At 43.7% G+C, this 19,454-nt stretch overlaps 5 protein-coding genes across 5 annotated transcripts; 4 read left to right on the top strand and 1 right to left on the bottom strand.

Moving 5' to 3' along the window:
- Positions 1 to 582: 582 nt before the first annotated feature.
- On the top strand, positions 583 to 1,071 carry N7462_010282 (uncharacterized protein; the record flags this gene model as incomplete). Its single annotated transcript, XM_057081996.1, has 1 exon — positions 583 to 1,071. The coding sequence occupies one exon, from the start codon at positions 583 to 585 to the stop codon at positions 1,069 to 1,071; it is 489 nt and encodes a 162-aa protein (XP_056929036.1).
- A 2,209-nt stretch (positions 1,072 to 3,280) lies between these two features.
- Positions 3,281 to 4,107, top strand: N7462_010281 (DUF924 family protein; the record flags this gene model as incomplete). Its single annotated transcript, XM_057081995.1, has 2 exons — positions 3,281 to 3,450; positions 3,504 to 4,107. The coding sequence occupies 2 exons, from the start codon at positions 3,281 to 3,283 to the stop codon at positions 4,105 to 4,107; spliced, it is 774 nt and encodes a 257-aa protein (XP_056929035.1).
- A 764-nt stretch (positions 4,108 to 4,871) lies between these two features.
- Positions 4,872 to 5,048, bottom strand: N7462_010280 (uncharacterized protein; the record flags this gene model as incomplete). Its single annotated transcript, XM_057081994.1, has 1 exon — positions 4,872 to 5,048. The coding sequence occupies one exon, from the start codon at positions 5,046 to 5,048 to the stop codon at positions 4,872 to 4,874; it is 177 nt and encodes a 58-aa protein (XP_056929034.1).
- A 2,442-nt stretch (positions 5,049 to 7,490) lies between these two features.
- N7462_010279 (uncharacterized protein) lies at positions 7,491 to 8,059 on the top strand (the record flags this gene model as incomplete). Its single annotated transcript, XM_057081993.1, has 2 exons — positions 7,491 to 7,692; positions 7,938 to 8,059. The coding sequence occupies 2 exons, from the start codon at positions 7,491 to 7,493 to the stop codon at positions 8,057 to 8,059; spliced, it is 324 nt and encodes a 107-aa protein (XP_056929033.1).
- A 1,862-nt stretch (positions 8,060 to 9,921) lies between these two features.
- Positions 9,922 to 10,899, top strand: N7462_010278 (uncharacterized protein; the record flags this gene model as incomplete). The annotated part of the gene is made up of 1 exon (XM_057081992.1): positions 9,922 to 10,899. The coding sequence occupies one exon, from the start codon at positions 9,922 to 9,924 to the stop codon at positions 10,897 to 10,899; it is 978 nt and encodes a 325-aa protein (XP_056929032.1).
- Between the last annotated feature and the right edge of the window lie 8,555 nt (positions 10,900 to 19,454).

Genomic DNA, 19,454 nt, shown 5'->3' with positions numbered 1-19,454 from the left:
GAAATTGGAAATTGGACAAGTAATTCTCGTGCAAGTAAAGTGATTGATTGGATTATTGCGGATTTTCCAAGCTTAAGTGAAGGTCCATTCCAAGGGGAATGGCATTCCGTAGATCAGAAGCCAGTGCGCTTCTGTGCCAATGTTGAAGATAGTACTCGAATGACTATATTTGATTATAATTTTTCTTCTCTCATTTTCATGCCCAGGAACAGTGACCATTCTAACTGTAGCAGCTAGTTTTGTACCGAGTCCATGACGCGCTCGGATCTCCGACGGTCACCCAATGATGACTCGGAGCCAATCGTAAAGTCTGGAATTCCCACTCAACGCCCATAAGCAAGACCCCTAGCGTGTGCCTATTGGACACTGCTACCCCGTGCTTAATGATACCTACCCCTATCGAGGCAAGTTGATGGTTTGATGAACCGTCGGGATTTCCCCACACCGCAGCATTCCATAAATGGTCCGGACTCGCACGACGGTCACAGATGCAAAAGTAAATGTCTAGCTATCTTCTACGCCAGCTCAAGGCATAGCTAGTCATCCATCTACCCTGTACTTATACCGAGTTCCCGTAACACGATGTCATACCTTTTCCCGACGGCCGAGTTTGCTGAAGATCAGCCTCAAGCGCGAACCATCCTCGCCACCCACGTCCTCAGCCGTGGCTTCCAGCTTGGAAGCGCCATCGGCTTGCTCAATAGCGGTGCTGCGGTCCTTCTCAGGCGCCGATCGCTGACTGCACCGGTTCTTCTTCGCTCAACAGGGACTGGAGCGATCATCGGAACTGGTATCGCTGGAGTTGGCCTCGTCGCGCGGATGTGGGGCCGCGAGGAGATCGAATGGCAAGACCGCAGCTGGCGGCTGCGATACAATTCTGGACAGGTCGCTGTTGACAAGTGGAGTGAGCCGTTTGCAGCTATTGGGGCTTTCGCGGTGGCGGCACGGGGGGCATCGGGATCGCTAATGGGGGGTTGGCGCGGTCTTGTCGGCGGTGCTGGCGTGGGATCGTTGGCTGGGATCGTGGGATGCATGATTGTCACCCAGATTTCACCCTCCCCAGCCAGTTGAACCTCGAGAGAAAGCTTGATGTATCTGTATCGGTGTTTAGCTCTGTCGTCGACATGCTCTCGCAATGAGACTGTTCATACCAGAATAGGTTGAGCAGATGAAGTAAGGCAAGGACCACCCATGTGGTAGATCAATCACCTCCATAGCCTATTCAATCTAATGAATACGACCCAGGATTACTGCTCTTCTTCTATTCATTTTCTGGGGCCAATAGTATGGGAATTGACAGAGCTAGAACTGAAGGGCGAAAAGTGGAAGGGAGTAAATGGAGATTTTATTTTTCTTTACGGTGCAACTCTGTTGAAACATAACCTTGTACACTCAGACAATAAGACACTTTGGCAGTCGTAAGGGAGCCCGAAATACAAGGGCCGTATTGTTGCGAAAACCGTTTCAAGAGATATCATGAGGTGACTGAGGATGATTGAGATCGAGGTTGACAGCGCATGGTTGATCCGACCGAAATGTGAACCGAGAGTTGAAGGTATCAGTACTTCTGAACAGGCACCAGAAGACAGGTTTCAGTTGTCCCAGATACTAACTGGGGTACTGGCGTTCTTTGCAACTTGAAAGATGGTGCATACTCATCCATAAAGTCCCAAATAGGACGGCACGTGGGCATGAGAACTGCGCGGCTTCCCAAATAGGGCAATTGGACAGGTCTGGCGAGATTATATACAATTATCACTTCGATTCTTCCTTCTTTCTCCTTCCTTCCTTCCGTCCTCACAGCCCGCCTCCTCTATCCCGTTGCTGGCCCATCTCCCCATGTGAAGCCAGTGGATGGTTGATGCAAGATTCCTTTGAGCCTGGTACTTCGGTCCTCGGTCCAGTCATGGAGTGACTCTTTCAGCACAGGTTCTACATGCGCACTGTAATTCACCCTCTTATGGTGGGTCAACCTTCTAAATATCCGGCTTCGGTTGGTTCAATAGGAGGCGGCTTACAGAGAAGCACCTTTTTCAGGGTCCCCGTTGGCCATTCGATCTCCACCGTGGCAGAGGAGATCATCTCACAGTCTCGTCTGAGCAACTTCCCAGGCCAGGGTGATTTTCTTTACCTACTGATGATCTGTGGACATCAAATGTATTGCCAGTCACTCCCTGTGGGATTGGCCACTCCATGTCGTTGCCGTTGGTGATTCAAGTTAAGAATGTTGTGTTTACTTCGATAAGGCGTATAGTTTCGTCTGATAAAAAATGATATGCAGCTCCATTAGTAATGACGACAAGCTCCCCATTTTAGCCAATCGCGGTTCCAATTCTATTGATTTCGCGAGTCAGAAACCTCGCATGGTCTTTCCATTGTCCGAATGCTATTCATAAGGGCGGCTATGACAGAGTTTACTGGTGAAGGTGGTTCACCCACTGGTTGTGGCCTTGCTTTGTCTGCGTAAGAGATGAGACTTCGGGAAAGCGACTGATCATGAGAGGATTTATCGCAACCCGATGTATCCTACACAACGGAAGACCTGTAGGTATTTAATACTATTCAATACCACCGGTGGGTTATACCCTTTGCACCTAACTGGCTGCGTATACTAGGTGTTCGAGTCTTGAGTCATTTGACCAATGTTCTGTAGTGGATCTCGATCTTTAATTTTGATTTCTCTCCGATGAGCATCGATTGCTGCGAGATTACGACGTGGATTAGTGTACTGAGACCAGGTTGGTGGATTCAATAACATCAATCATGTTATTTGGCCTTCTTCGGTCCAAAATGCAGACCGGGCGCGATATGTAGGGCGTAATTCAGCACAGGCACTCGGGGGCCGAAGAAGCGAGTGTCGACGATTCTTGGTCAGCTTGTTAAGTTTTCGGTGTTGATATCATCGCCGAGAGGCCCCACTGTTATGTAGGGTTCTCCCCCCGGGGCACAACACCGCTTTCACGGTCCGAACTCCGGCTTTGTACCTCGAGAACTCCGCAGTAGTCGGTACAAAGTATGGCTCATCTAGCGCGTTCGAGCAAGGTAGGTGCTTCCCCTTAACAAAACATATTATATCTCCGGAAACTGCTGACCCGGAACACAGTTCAACGCAACCAAACTCTACCGACCGCACCAGTTCGCGTCGGCATTTGTCTCGCTGCCGAGGACTAGACAGGTGGCTTCAGATTATCCCCAGGCGGCATTACGTAGACATTGCAGTATACAGCATAAAGCATACACGCCGACCTTTTCTCGCAGATTTCTTTCCACCGCGACCACTATGGCCAGTAACCTCCAGGATCTGAAGCAGGCCCTTACCCCTGCCCTCCTTGAGGAGGTGCGCCACTTCTGGTTTGATCATCTTGGCGGAGAAGACCATTTGATTCTCCCAGGGCAAAGTGCGATGATGCGCTGGTTCCGCCGTGATGCTGATTTCGATAAAGCTTGTGTGTAAGTACGGCGGCAAACATCCCTCTTCAGACACGAAGCTCACGGCCAACCAGTGCACAATTTCAGCCTGCTCTAGAGGCAATCCTGGACTCTGGCGCATCTGCAAAGCAAATTCTCGATGTAGTTGACACTTCCTCCCCACTCACGTGGCTCAGTATCATTCTGCTTCTGGATCAGCTCCCGCGCAACTGCTACCGCGGTGATGAGTCGAGGCTGGCGTTCGAGCGCTTTGATCCGCTCGCGGAAGAGGTTGCTCTGCGCGCAATTGATGCTGGCATCCAAACTCAATCTTCGGATGTGCGGTATCGATTGTCATATCGTTTCTGGTTCCACTTGCCCTTAATGCATTCCGAGAACCTTGCTGTGCATGAGAAAGCAATGGCGGCACATGAAGATACGGCAAAGGATATGGAAGGGTTGCTTCGCAGAGATGCTGCGACTCTCGATGCCGATGAGAATAGGTGTTTTACTGTTCTATCGAACCAGCAAGATGCACTTGAAGCCTTTTTGAGCAGTACATTGGAGTTCGAGAAGAGACACAAGGTTATTATTGAGCAGTTTGGACGATACCCACACCGGAACCAGGTCTTAGGTCGGGTTTCAACCGCAGAGGAGGTGGGGTATTTAGAGAATGGTGGGGAGACCTTTTCTGAGTAATTTCTGTATAATTAGATCATCGAAATGTAAGGCGCAGAAAGACCCAATCTTACCGCAAATGAGCGCCTTTTGTCAGGACAAATAACTGTCATAATCAAGAGGACCGGCTTAATGTAAAACCAGTCGCACTCCCTATTCTTATTCTAGTGAGATTTTTATAGTGTCAGCTAACTCCTGGGGTGATTCAATGACTCTAGTGGAGATGCAATATTTAGATCAAATGCAATCGTGAATTGTTCATTATGCTAAGTGTTCAGAGCGAAAAGTGCGGTAGATAGCTGCTCCGAAGTCCACCGCCAGGCAAGCAAGAAAATCGACAGAAAGCTCTCACATCGAGCAATTACTGTCTCTTTGGGATTCAAAATGATCGTGGCAGTAAATTCTGCAGCATTCTCACATGTGGTTCCCTCCATCACTTCATCGCTGTTGCCTCAATAACGGAAGGTGTTGGTGCTTGGGTCAAAAATGTTGAAGAATGGGCTGAAAATGGGCTCCGTGAATCCACCAATATGGATATGCACATTTGAACCTTCTTTGTCTCTAGTTCGGCCTTTACATGTATCATGGGATCTTTGGGGAGCAGCTCACCAAGCTGAAGCTTGGTATAGTCCAATGCCCAATCACAGGCAACGTATCGCGGCATATTAAGCTCCTCACAGGCATCGATCACGGCCTTTTGGCCGTCAATCATCAGCTTTCTATCACCAAGATAGCACTATATGATCCCATCGCAGGTGTTGATGAAGTCACGGATGGCATCCTGGTTAAACGCGTCGCCCTTGATGAGAGTCAAATGAGGCGAAGAGGCCAATTGTCTCTGGAACCTTGCTCGGGGTGCGACAGTGGCCAGGGACAGCGACATCAGAGTTTTTCAGAATATGAGCTGCAAGTAATTTGGCAAACTTGCCTGTAATTCTGGCAATATCCAGAGTGAAAGTCATGGCGGATAGTCGATACTTGGATGTAAAGAACACTGAGTGGACAGGTGTGAGACAAAATCACTGTTTGGCAGAGACATGGTTATTGATTTATAAAGTCTGATTCGAAATTTGTATGCTGATAAGAAACTTGACATGGGTCAAATGGATGGATAGCACTACAAAAGATGGCTACCTGGGTTCTTTAATCATCTCGGAGTGTAAATCAAGTCTGATGGCAATGTCCTCCTGCGTCCCGCAGCTAACATCGAACACTAATTTAGCCCCTAACCTAGTCTCATATCTCTTGATGACCAGCATATCGGAGCTACCTGTCCTGATTATTGCCGAGGGCGCTATAAATCCCGTAGCTGTCAGAAATGTAAACGAGGAAAACGCGCTGTAGATGGACCCAGCCATGCACCAGCTGCATTAAGCTAGGGATAGAATGCATTCTTCAACCTCCAGGGTCTGCACCGCGGAGAAAGAAACAAGCATTGAAATGGGAAGTGGTCGTTAAAGTCCAGTTACTCGAGCAGAAGGATTCAGCAGCTGGAAGATGAAGCGGGTTCCTCGCAATCGGTAGCCAGTCCGTGCGATGAGGACGCGTCTGTGAGCATCAACCCTAGACAATAGGTGGCTTGCCACTATCAGGCGTGAGCACATTCATCGAAAAAAGCAGTCTCAAGTATTACCGACTCAGCGTTCCTGCTCAATGGGTTGCTGCTACTATCACGCGAATCACATTAGCACGGTCATGGCTGGTGGCCTACCTTTTGTTCGTCGGCCTGATGTTGTCTATCCTATTATCGTTCCGAGAATATACAATGTGAGATAGGGCTTAGAAGCCAATCAATGTTGGGAAAGTGCTGTTGGTCGGGAGAGGTAGGTTGACGACTGATTGGGTCTTTGGTGCTTACAAGGTTTTGTAATAGGCCACAAATTTTTGGGGGGTATAGGGGCTGTCAGCCGTATATTGTATATGTTTCATTCTACACCAACTGCATATGTAATACCTTCATTGAATATAAGTTTCGCGCTTCCCTACTATCAAGCACATACGACCACAGGGTGTGGAGAACAGGGCTTCCCGTCCGCTCAGCCGTGCTTAAGCCAAATACTGAAAGCAGTCAATTTTCGAAGAGCCCTGGAACTTGAAGCGGCGTCAAGTTCTATATTAGGTTGATTTGAAGTGATATGGGTGAGAATTCTTGAGACTGATGGCGATTGAGAATGGGGTAAGAGCGGGTAAAAACAGAGTGAGAATGGGTGAGGATACCCATCCCGATGCGTCGCCTTCACTCTAATTTTGGAACGATGGAATTAAAAATAGCCAGAAGGCGTTAGTCCTGTCTGCTTTTCCCCACTACTCACTATCCACGTAGTTGGCAAGAATGCCTCTAAAAGATATATTGAAGAAACCTGATAAAAGAAACGTATGTGCTGCATCGTGTGGTGTAACCCGTGAATATTAGAGTATATGGAAATAAGTAGATAGTATCGTACAAATTAAGGAATTCGCCTCAGGTATCTTTTCAAAATTTAGGGATACGGTTTTGTATTAGATTAGGTACTATATTTAACTACTTATACCGACACAAGGTACTAATGAGTGGACCTGGCAATAAATCTAGCACTGTTATACTCTATAGAGCTATATAATTAAGAGATCAAGGAATACTCTACTGTGTATTGATAATTAGCAACTTTCGATTAATTGATCTAGTATTTGCTGTAGAGTTTTTAGCGAGCGAGAGCGACTATATAATAGTGATTTAACTGAGAAAGTTTTACACAGGGGAAAAGAGATTCACGAAGGTTCCATGAAAAGAAACGCCAAAAGCGCACTCGATCGAAGTATCAGATATCTAATTATCAAGGTTTAACGGTCGGCAAAGCTGGGAATCTAGATATCTTCACTACTTAGCACACTAAATATAATTGAATGGATCGGATTAGTGGTGGTATAGAAGGTGGTGAGCCTAGTGAGCTACCAAAAACACGAGTATGTAGTGGATGCTTCCAATCAAGCAACCAAGTCAAGCCTGAATGAAATAGTTGACGTGGTATAGGTGATGGAAAAATCTGATATCTAAGAATCCATGGGTGTTGGGGTGTGCGGAATGCTAGTGGGATATATTAATCACACATGACATGGTGGTTTTGCCAGATGTTGAAGGAAATCAATCATTCATGTAGTTCCGGTCTAGACGCTGATTGGGTTCTGGAGATGCGACCCCGTAAATTGTACACCGGTCAGTGATGTGATTGGTCAAATCTCCCAGCGGGGCTCTATTGGCTGCTAAAGAGCGGTTTTTACCCCAGCATTTTCTCTGACCGCTGGTCAGTTAAATTCAGCCAACACTCAGGTTCACAATGATAAATAGCCGACAATTCTCCTAGAGTAGCTTGATCGTCCTTGTTTCTCTTTCAAAGATACTTGATCTCTGAATTACCCATTCAGCCATGTCCAACCTTGCTGGAGAAGAGGAGGATCTTGACCGCCCTGGTCTCACTTCCCTTGACTTTTCAAACCTTCTTTCGGCTCAAAGCCTAAATGATCAAGAGCCACGAGACATGTCCTTCAGTTCACAGGATTTTAACGGGTCTAATGTTCATGTAGACCCATCTGTGATATTTCACATGGGAAATATGAATAATCTGTCCGGTATGTGGACCTGTTCTTTCGTAATATAGAGGGTCGTGAGTGATTTTGAAACTAAAAAGAATATTCATATCTTGACATAGGTGAAACCTGGCCTGAAATTTGGCAAACTACGAATTGTCCGCCCACTCACACAGGTGGAAGGCAACTAGCAGCTGGCACTGACGACCAAACATACCCAGACAGCACAGAGCCTTCGCCACCACAGCCAGCAGCGAATTTATTTGACCAGCAATTTTTTCTCATAGATCAAGCAGAGATTAATTATGCTATTGACTCAGAAACGCATAGTGGTTATTGTAGCTCTTCAGCTTATCAACAACAAGGCTCTACACTCTCTCGTGCCGATGCTCAGCCAATGGGTGAGTAGATCAGTAACCAAGATCATTAAGCTTTTTTCTAACAACAAAAAGAAGGCCTTCGAAATTTCGAGGGATATGTCGACTCTTCTGACAATATTAGCATGTTGGCTCAGGACGAAAACGTTACATCTTTTGGAGAGGAAGGTTTTTCTTCGGAATTTCTTTTCTCGCACTTATTATCACCTTTACCAAGTGATACAGAATTTATGGACATTGATGAAAATATTCAAATGTCAGACGAAATTGCCCTCGTAGCCAGTCATCTTAACCAGCAAGATGCCAAATCGACACAACATGATATGGCAGATATTACTCCATCGAAGCCGATAGCATATTCTACGACACAATTTTCTCAAGCTGAAGTCCCTCATTTCTCAGGTTCAACCATCCCAAAATTATTCGGTCCCTCGCGACCAGTTGAGCTATTTCCAAAGCAGAAAAAAAAACGGCGACCTATGTCTCAACAAGAGAAGAAAAGTTTTATTGAAGCAAGAAGGGCGACGTGTTGGAGGTGTAAAAGAAATAAAAAGAAGGTATGACACTCGTTCAGCTTTTCCATCATAGATAATGGCTTATTTCTAATATTGATTCAGTGCGATGGTAGAACCCCTTGCTTGAATTGCACGAAGATCCTTCATAAAGCAAGAATTTTGAAGCAACCATGTGCGAAGGCATACTTCAGTGATTTCGTGATTGGAAACTCCGTTCTTCCTTGTAAGAACCCAAAGAATTATTTGAAGACATATGGGAGTAACAAATCCTAGTCCCAGCATTATATCAGACCCTCGTCATCAGAAAACAAACCACGAGGGATTTGTTGAGCCATATGGTAGTTTCATATCTTTTATTTCAACGAGACACGATGTTTTTGACTCGCTCTTCTTTTGGTATATCACCAAATTGTGCTATAATTTGGTTACAGTGCTTGGAAATTGGTGACAAAATCAAGCCTCCAACTGCGATGCAGTTAGAAAACGCCCCAGAGGAGCTGCTTCGAAAATTTACTGACCACAAGGCATACTTCTTTGAGATGCCTAGAGAATCCTTCAATATTGAAAGCTGGATTGTATGTTTCCTCTCTTTTGTGTTTTCAGTTCTGACGATATATAATTCAGATGAAGAGGATTCTGTTCTCTTTATGCGGCCATTTGATATATCAAGCTATGAAAAACATTGACATTGATACCCCTGTTGATTTTCAGCCTCACCAAGTGAGTGAGGCAGCAATGTTGAATGTTTGGCTTACAATGCGCCAATCCGAAATCGAGGTCTTCCAGTACTTGGAGAGAATAGTCAATGACGATTTATCGTCTTTGGACCCCAGTCAAACCGAACAGGTGATCAGAGTCATGACACTATGTATTCTCGCTAGCTCAACCCCGCTGGAATATCAATCTCTTAGATTGTCCAAGGCAAGTCAGATGCACATTTTGACTGCCTTGCCACTGACAACTCGAAGGAATCAAATGAATATCCACCCTCGGAATTTCTTCATGACCTCAAAGATCGCCAAGAACGAATCCGTACCGCACTTTTTGTTTATGTATCTATCCTAGCTAGGACAAAGCTTCCGAAGGGAACTAATTTCTGGGATCTCTTTCAAGATAGGCCACTGGTAGAACAAATCAGAAAAGAGTTTCTTCACTGCTTGGACAACTTGGAAACACTCACTTTGGGGTTCGAGTGCTGGGAACGACAGCTTCGAACCCATACTGCAAGATTAGCTACTTACTACGATGTCCTGAGCGATCTCGACCCTGGTCGCCATCCGCCAATAGAAGATTTACTAAATCATGAGCATGATCAAGAATATTTTGGTCAATTGAAGGGTCTGTCCACGTCCGAGTCAATCATTACAGCCCCGGCAATAATGGATTTCTTTATTACGGGAGGGTTGCTTCATACAACATCACACAGCCTTACCTCAGAGCTCGAGTTTCTCCTATTTGAACCGATCCCATCTATTGACTGGACGAAGGCTTTCACCCCCGTCTGTCAACAAGGAACACAAGATATCAACAATGATTCACTTAACCGCCTCCGCATTGCCTATCCCGTCATTGAGCGAGTGAAAAAAGTACATCTGGCTCGTGTGTTTCGTGACTATCTCTCGGAGGCCGAAACAACGATGCCTGATATTCTTCCCACGCTAAATTCTCGCGTTGACGACCTAAGATATCTCATTCCTGATCTCACAAGCGAAAGAATCCATGAAGCATTATCGGAGCTACATGAAGGGTATCGCTGGTTAGACTTGATTGAACTAATTGGATTCGAAGAAATATTGTTACTCCAGAGAGAACACCTTGGTCTGTTCGCTTCGGGTACTCCATCTGAGCGATTTGATGTTGAGCAGATTGTGACAGATGGTACGGAGGACGACTTCAACAGACTCAAACATCTACTCACTACATCCTTTTCTTGGATACATGATACTTGTGTTCGATTGGATGGCTTCTTTGACTTGTTTCTTCGTTCTCTGACTTTGCTTTCTCTGGGAAACATAGAAGGCGCCCAAAATTTGGGATATCAGCTGCAAGAGAAGGTTACAGGTTGCTTCGGCAACACGGCGAAAATAACATCTACTCGAAATCAACTATTCATGAGGTTTGAAGAATATCTTGCGAATTCGGTGGCAGAAATCAAAGCAGAACTCCCTTCAGATGACGAAATTCGAGCTTTTGCCATGGTTTCCGATTTTCATCCCCACGGGGCCGATGAGAGCCAAGATGGGACTGCCGATTTAGCCCATTCTGAGGTGAAAATTACAATTCTTCTCCTCCTTCTCGGCTTACACCTCAGAGGTTCTGATTACATAGAGGAAATGTTGTCTTTACTGCCGAACTAAATGGCCGGACGACTCGTCTCATTTTCTTGATTAGGTATTCCTCCTCTGGGAGGTGTTTGCCGATTCTTTCATCATCGACGACTCAACTCTTCTGTCTGTCTATATCATACATGGATTCAACATCCAGGGTCATATAACATCAATATTATGTTTACGCTGTAGAATTTTGTGAATTTTGACCCGAGTTCGAGCGTCTTTCTTGAGCCTTTCTGCAGTTTATACAAAGATTGGAACCATATTATATTTCATGTTCGAGCTAGGGAACATTAGGAAATATTCTGAATAATTCATGGAAATGTCAGGAACAAGTTCAGAAGAGTATATTTAACCAGGTCAAAGAAAATTTTGGTAGATTCAAATGAAAAGATTTGAAATTATTGCTTTGATATATTGTATTTACAAATCTTAGAACTCAGTCTGAGAATGGCAATGTGAACAAGCCTCCAAGAGGCTCTGTCCTTGTTTAGTACATTGATTTTGTTCAAGTTGGGCCTTTTTGCTCTCATATATTTAGTCTACAGTGATCTTAACATAGTAATGGGGTATAATATCATGATCCTGTTGACGAGTGTGAGGTTGTGTCATCCCAATCGGGACTAGTTCCACAACCAACAGTTCTATGCAGGCATCCATCTCCGGTGTCCGAAGCCTATCGATGAATATCATCTTCATGTCGCTACTCCCCAGCAGTAACAAAAGAAAGTCAATAGATTGTGCTCCTCGCAGGTGGTCTTGTTGTCTGTTCGTGGTCTGTGAAGGATTGGTGGCTTGGGGGTCCCTTTATAATTTGATTGCAAAAAGCCTCTCACAAATCTGGTAATGCGCATTTTACTTTGGCCTAAGTCACTATTGAAATCCTCTCGCCGTCAATTTGGCCTATCTTCGGTTGGCATATGAAAGTATATGCAGGTGTCAAGAGATAAAACGGCTTCGTCCCTGGTAACAAGAAGCTGGGTTTATCGGAGATGTAAAGATGATGTTTTATTCTTATGAGGGAATTAATGATAAGCTAACCGGTGACGATGCCGTCACGTAGTAATATACGCCCTCTTCCCAAAAAACAGCGTCCCGCTGTTATTATAATAGATTAGGGAAGGAGTAGAAAAGAAAAGGGTGACGACAGGAAAACAGGGAATAGAATCAGCTTGTCAGAGCAAGTTTAAATCCCTGCAATAGTTGTCGAAATCCTCTAGGTTCCGGAGGTTATTGTTATTATCAGTCGTTCTAGAAGTAGGTATAGCTGCGACCTTAGTCGGGGTCTCGGTTAACGTGTCAGGATTAGCTGTATTAACAGCTGCGGTCGTTTCGGGGACGTTGTTAGCGGTATATCCGGTATTATCAGCAGCAGCGATAGTCTATGTAGTCTCTACTATAGTAGTTATATCGTCGAACCTCTTAGCGGTTATCCTATCTTCGATAAGCTTTAACGTTTCTTCGGCTGCGAGGCGTTAGGCTTCTCGGGCGGCGAATCGGGCCTTGTCTTCCTATCGAGCTTTCTCGTTAGCAACTCGCTAAGCTTCTTCGGCGGTAACTCGCTAAGCTTCTTTATCCCTTTTTCGAGCTGCTTCTTATTTAGCGAATTCCTTCTTAGCTTCGGTTAGGAAAGTATTCGCTATTTAGTTGCTTAACTTCCCGATAAGCTCTTCGAGGTTAGTAGCGTCTTCTAACTCCTTTATCCTTAGTATAATATTAGCTTCTTATTCCGTAATCTTATCTAGAACTTTTAAAGAGCTTCTTACTTCCTATCGGAGTTTATCGAGGCGCTTCGGTAGCTCGAGTATTTATTAGATTTCTAGGCAGCGTAGCTAGAGTTCTAACGCTAGGAATTCTACGTTACACTTAGCGGCGACTAATAGGGCTTCCTAGAAATTGTTATATCTATCTAGATATTTTCGAAGAACTTTTATTTTATTATTATTAGGAGCGTCGGGGTTATAGTGTATCTTTTCGATAGATACTATAAGCCCTAAATAGCTGTTAGGGAGCTGTAAACTAAGGTAGAGCGATAAAAGTTTAGGGGCTAGGCTAGAAACTAGACGAGGGGTTAAGCCGATAGCTAGGGCTAGGTAGGGCGTAGAATTAAAAGCTTAAGTATCTTAAGCTATATGTAGGGTAGAATTAAAGGCGGGAGCCCGGCGTGTTATATTTCGGCGTTTAGGATTATATAGGGTCTGCTAGGATAGGGTCTACTAGCTACCTTCCTATTAGCTATTTTCTTCACGCTCTTCGTCTATATCCTTAGGTCCGGCTTCGGTCGGGAAGGAGATAAACTTAGCGGCTAGCTCGGTATCGGTAAGGCGCTATATATTATCGGTATTCCTATAGTTTTCAGGATATTTTATACTTATTATATAGATTTTCGTGAATATTCCTCTCCCGAAGGCTCCCTTCTTGACTAGGGAAGCTTCTTTATAGGCTAAGTATCTTAGAGTGTAGTCTTATATACGCTAGATAGGAGAAAATCTATAGGTCCGGGAATTAACGTAAATCTCTTCTATCTATCTATACTCCCTACTATCGACGATAGCTGCTCGTATTTTATCGTTTACTATGATCTTAACTAGCTATACGTCGTAGCTTTTATAAGTTAGGTCCTAGGTATATAGCTGCTTTAGTAGTAAGCGGGCGTACTTAAATTTTACTACGATATCCTTCCTAGGCTAGATAGCGCCGTAGACGAAGTTAGCTAGCGGGGCTATCTTCGCACTAATATAGCTATCGCTCTTATTATAGAAAAGATATCCTATAATCTCGGCTACCTATCGCCCGTAGAGTATATAATAGCTTTTGTATACCGGGAACGAGAGTAGGCCGTGAGCTTATTTAAGGGGTACCGGGTCTACTAGCACTCGATTAGCTGAGATATCACCCTAGGTATTAAAGTCGAGAGGCTATTTCTATCCCCTTTCCTTATTTAAGATCTATCTATATAGAATCTCTACCTATTCGTCGGTTAAGGCAATATTCGATAGCGGGAGGTTTTAGAGTTTACCGTTATCGAGTTCCGGCTTTTCGCGGTATACTAGAAGCTTCTTAAAAAGCTCCTTCCTATTATCTTTCGGCACGCCTCGTAGGTTTATAATTAGAGGAGGGCTCTCGGGGGTCTACGCCTGTCGCTCTAGGGTAGCGCGAGCGCGGTCTCGGGAGTCGTTAAGCTTTTTCTGTCCTTTATCGAAATCTTTACGCGAATCCCTAATTATTCTATACTATGTTTAATCACGGTCCTTACTCCCTTTCTTTTCTAGGGAGCTTTCGCTTACCTTTCTTTTAGGTATTCTAGTAGGAGGTATAGGAATAATAGTAATAATAGTATTAAAATGATAGAATATAATGTTTTAGGTAAAGGTAAGGTAAGAGTTGTAAAGTAGGAGATATAGGGAATAAAAGAAATATAAAAGCAGCAAGGGTAGTGTAGGAGACGTGATACGCGTGAAGAGAGGGGATATAATATAAATGTAAACTATAAGATTAAGGGAAAGGTGATTAGAGATAACAGGATAAGGTGAAATATAGTAGGAAGGATATATAAATATAAGAGGAAAAGATTAGCTACTCGTTCGCTACTAGCTTATCCGCTTATAACGCCTTAAACTCCTAAATAAGCTCTTCCGCTCCGATAGCCTCGTCTGCTGTAATCTAGTAGTCTTCTTTAGCTGATTAACTAGCCTATCTGATTAGGTAGTATATTTTGTATTAGACTATACCGTCACGACGTGGTCTTCTAGGAGCACGCCGGACCTACTTCGCTAGTATTCGTTTAATATCAAACCTAGTTTTATCCGGGAAGCGTGTATCGAAGGTCGGTTCGTAGGTGTCGGCTAGTTGCTGCCTCCACGGGTCTTCGCCTCGCGGTACTGCTTCAAGGTATACAACGCTGATTACGGGATAGATGCCCTAGTATAGGGGTAGATCGAGGCGGTACGCTAGCTTTCCGATACGCTCCTTAATTTAGAAGCGGCCGACGTATCGCTAGGCGAGTTTTCTTAGGATATTTTAGCGGTTCGCTACTATATTATAACTAGCTCTAAGCTTAATATATACCTAATCTCTAACTCGGAAGTGTACCGCTTTATAGCGCTTATTATAGTAGCGCTTTATATTTATTACAGCGAAAGCTAGTAAATACTTAGTATCTAGCCTAGCTACGAGAGTATCGCGACGTCTATCGGTAGCTTAGCGGATAAGATTCTACGGCTAGCGAAGCTCTACTCCGTATAGAAGTATATAGGGGGAGTAGCTAGTGCTACGTTTCTAGGAGGAGTTTAATACTATCTGTAAAGCTAGGAGTATATTAGGCTATTCGGCACTAGGATACGTAGCTACCTAATATCGAGCGGCGGCCTTAATAGTTTAGTTCGTCCTTTTAGACTAACCGTCGGTTTATAGGTGATAAGCTATAGAGAAGTAGAGAGCCGTGTTAACCTTAGTCTAGAAGCCTTTCTATAGCCCTCGGACAAACTTTGGATCTCGGTCCGAGACTATAACCGTAGGTAGACCCTAATTAGATATCTAAAGGGTGTTTAGGAGGGCTTCCGCCTATTGCTTAGCTGTCTAGGTTTCCTAGCCTAGAATCAGGCTAATTAGCTTTATAAACTTATCGGTAGCCGTTATTAGACAGTTATAGTCTTTAGACTCCGGTATACCGATAATAAAATCGATCGTGATCGTATAGAAGGGGATTAGGGGATTTCGGATTAGCTGCAAAGCTCCGTATAGGGAGTACCGGGGAACAGCATTATTGCGACATTCCGGGTAGTAGCTAATATATTCCTTAAGCAGCTTAGCTCCTTTATAGAAAATTATACCTGAATCAGAAAGCTTCTGCTATCCTGCATCGAAGCCTTAGTAGAATTGTTCGTTATAGACAAGGGTGAAAATCTCTTGCGTTATAGAACGAGGGAGGCAGACAGCCTTAGAGCCGTTATTCCGGGTAAAGAAAACTAAACTATCCTTAGCTATATAAGGCAAAACAGATAGGACTAGATTAGGGTTATTTTCTTCGTCCGCTAGCTATTATAATATAGCACTCTAGCGTGAATCGGTACGGTAAGCTTATCGCACCCTAGCTTTGAAATCCTCGCTTAGAAGAGTGTTAGACGCGAAAGGGAGCGTGATAGCTAGTAGCGTCGCTAAATCTAAGTTTTCGATGTCCGTATTATAGAGTTCTGAAGGCATCTCCGTATTATAAGGTTCTGAAGGCGTCGGGGTCGGCGTTCTCGATAGGCCGTGATACTAGCGCGACAGTCTAGCTTCTAACGGTTCGGCTAGGAACGCACACGGTGCTTCCAGCTTATCAAGGTTATTATCCGGGCGTAGCAAGGTAGGTTTAGACGATAGTAAGCGAGAAAGGGCGTCGGCGACTTTGTTCGATACCCCTAGACGATAGTAGAGGATAAGGCGGAATTGCTAGATATATTATAAGGCACGAATTAGGCGGAGGTTTAGCTTTTCAATAGTAGTAGAATTAAGCTTAGTAGCTTTTCTAATAGCCGTAGTGCTAGTATTATCTATATAAATAATCGGCGGTAAGCTGATCGGCGCAGCTTCAATTAAATACCTAGTCTTCTTTAAAACCTAGACTAAACAGGCAACTTCTAGTTCCGTAGGCTAGTAACAGGTTTCGGCGGGGCTAAGAAGCCTACTTAGGAATATAACTAGCTGCTTCTTAGTAGATAGTAGCGGCTTCGCGAATTCTTTATGCTGATAAGCCTTATATAGGTAGTATACGATAGCACCGAAGCTAGCGCCTTCTTCCTTAGAAGCGTCTAGGTCGATATATAGCTAACGGTCGCGAGAAAAATGAACTAACTACTTAGGATTTTTAAATTTATCCTAAAGTGTTTTGAAAGATTAAATCTCAGCGTCGGTCGGCTATACTAGTGTAGCTTGCCGGCTCTATTACTTACGCTCGCCGCCTTTAGTAGGGGATCCTCTTAGGAGGGCTGTCTTACGAAGCTAGAGGGGTCTAGACTTTTAAGCGTACGACTAGATATAGTAACGGAACTCTCTAGTTATACCGAGGTATATTTCAAGCTATTTATATATACGAGGAAATCTAAGCGAGGTGATAGCGCGGAGCTTTTTAGGCTTAGAGGTTAAACCGAGGCGGTCGATATTACGGCTAAGTATCGGTAGTAATAGGAAACCGATATATACTTTTTAAGGGTCGAGGGTAATTCCGACTCTGTTAAATAAGCTAAAAAGCTAGTGTAAATATACTATATAGTCCTCTAGGGTATTATCCGCAGCGAAAGTATCGTCGATATAAGCTCGGCACTAAGGGCGAAATTCTCTAAGTAGGTTATCTATCTAGCGCTAGACGTAGGTAACTAAGTTTTTATTGCCTATAGTGATAATATAAAGTAGCTCCTAGCCCCTATAGCTTACTACTACTTAGTAGGGTATATTATCTAGGTAGACGCGCTATTAATAGAAAAACTTTGCTGCGTCTATAGCGGTAATAAAGCGCTTGCTCCTAGTAAGCTGTATTACGTCTTCCTATAGGGGAAGTAGATAGAGGTTAGCTTCGAGGATATCGTTAATATCGCGGTAGTCGATAATAGGCCTACCGACCCGGCTTTGCATTCTATTTTTAGTGACATATTTCTAAACGACAAAAACCGGTAGGGCGCTAGGTATATATCGGTCCGTCTATAATATCTTGCCTTAGTTATATAGCTAGTTAAAGACTTTATCGATATAGGCCTAGGTATTAGGTCCCTATTTATATATTCTCGTACGCGGGAATAACTTTCTAGGGATAACTTTGATTCGTATCTATTGCTTAGGAGGAATATCCATAAATTTAGGGTCTATCTAGATACGCGGATAAGCTTCGACTACGTCACGAAGCTTAGCAGCGGTTTCTTTGTCCCTATATATAGTGATCCTATTTAGTAGAACTATCTGCTTTATATTATTTTTCGGCCGAATAATTTCCTACTCCGCCTTAGCTATATAGGCGGAGGGCTTATCGGAAGGATTATCGGAGGAAATTTCGGAGAATCTCGTAACTAGGGGAGAATTCATATAGAAAGCTGCTACTTCTAGTTGAATATAATAGGCGGAGGTGTAGTCTACTTTAGATAGTATACCGATTCTAGCTTTACGCTAGATTGTCTATAGCTTATTTAATAAATTCCGTATAGGGATCTAGCAAAAATTTACGTCGACTAGCTATATAGGCGAGTTATACTTGCTTTCAGGGTCAAAAACAAAGTTTCTTTCTAGTAGCTTTAATTTAACAAATACCGGAAGTCGGATAGCTTAGCCGGGCTATATAATAGTTTTCTCGGAGGTATATACTAGTCTTAGCCGGCTATAATAGTCGGGTTTAGCATAAATACTAATTAGGAATAAGATACTATCGTAGCTGTCGATATACACGAAGCGGGAGGCAAAATTAATAGCAAATCCTTCCGGTCTAAGAATATCTATACCGATAAGAAGCTAAGCTTTCAGGTTATCAACTAAATAAGCTTCGACAGGCACTTTAGCGATCGCTTATTCTGCTATAGACGGGCGGTTTCTAGCGAAATAAAGGTCGATCTAGATATACGCGTTTAAAATATATTGCGAGCCGATACCTAAGACTAGGATTAGGGATATCCGACGGATAGTCGTATCGAGCTTCCTAGCGAGCTTAGAATCGATCAAGGTTATAACGTATCCGGTATCTAGACAGTAGGTAACAAGCTTATCGATAGAACCTAGCCCGATGTTACAGACCTACCCCTAGGATGCTAATTATAGACTCGCCTGAACTAATCAGTTCAGCAACAAGGCGGTCAGATAGATTCTGCTAGATAATCTATCGAGATGCTTAGGCTATAACACCTAAGCATAGGATCACGTGACGATCCGTTCCGTTAAACGGAACGGACCTGACCGTTAACAGGAGAGGTCCTGTCGAAGGAACGGAAGGACTGGATATATAAGAACGCTTATCTACCTATATATATTTAGTTCTTCGCGTTAATTTATCTATTGTTACTTACAGTTACTACGAGCTATACTTATTACTTACAATTAGACTTAACATTCGACTATCTTTAAGAGACGTAATACCCTCACGGTATAATATAAGGATATACTCTAACTAGGAGGAACACTTAGTAGTTATCACATAACTACTTAGTCGACTAACTAGGCGCCCTTCAACTATATACGTCTTCGGTCTACTCTATAGATCCGAGCCCGTATAAGGCTAGAGCAGGCAATAGTACGATTGCGAGATAGATCGTCGGAGTTACGAGAGAGGTACGTTACGATAACGTATATAATACGTTAACTAGTTAGTAGCGCGTAATATAATTAACGCCCTATCTATTAAACCGTGATTTAAGTATTATAGCTCTAGCAGATAGTTATAATAAGAAGGCACTAGTGCTACCGACTACCTAGTTACGGGTACTAGACCCGGACTCGGACGATAAGCGAGACGAATAGATCGCCTAGCTTAAGAAAAGCATTAAGATCCTTATAGAATAACTAAACGCTTTTAGGGCTAATACTAAAGATTACCTCGAATAGCTCGATACGTAAGTCACGGTACT

This window comes from Penicillium macrosclerotiorum (assembly GCF_028827735.1).
Source record: "Penicillium macrosclerotiorum strain IBT 26536 chromosome Unknown utg000010l_segment0_segment0, whole genome shotgun sequence".
NCBI lineage: Eukaryota > Fungi > Ascomycota > Eurotiomycetes > Eurotiales > Aspergillaceae > Penicillium > Penicillium macrosclerotiorum.
Note: the sequence above shows the minus strand (reverse complement) of the source record. Positions and strands in the feature narration are given on the sequence as shown.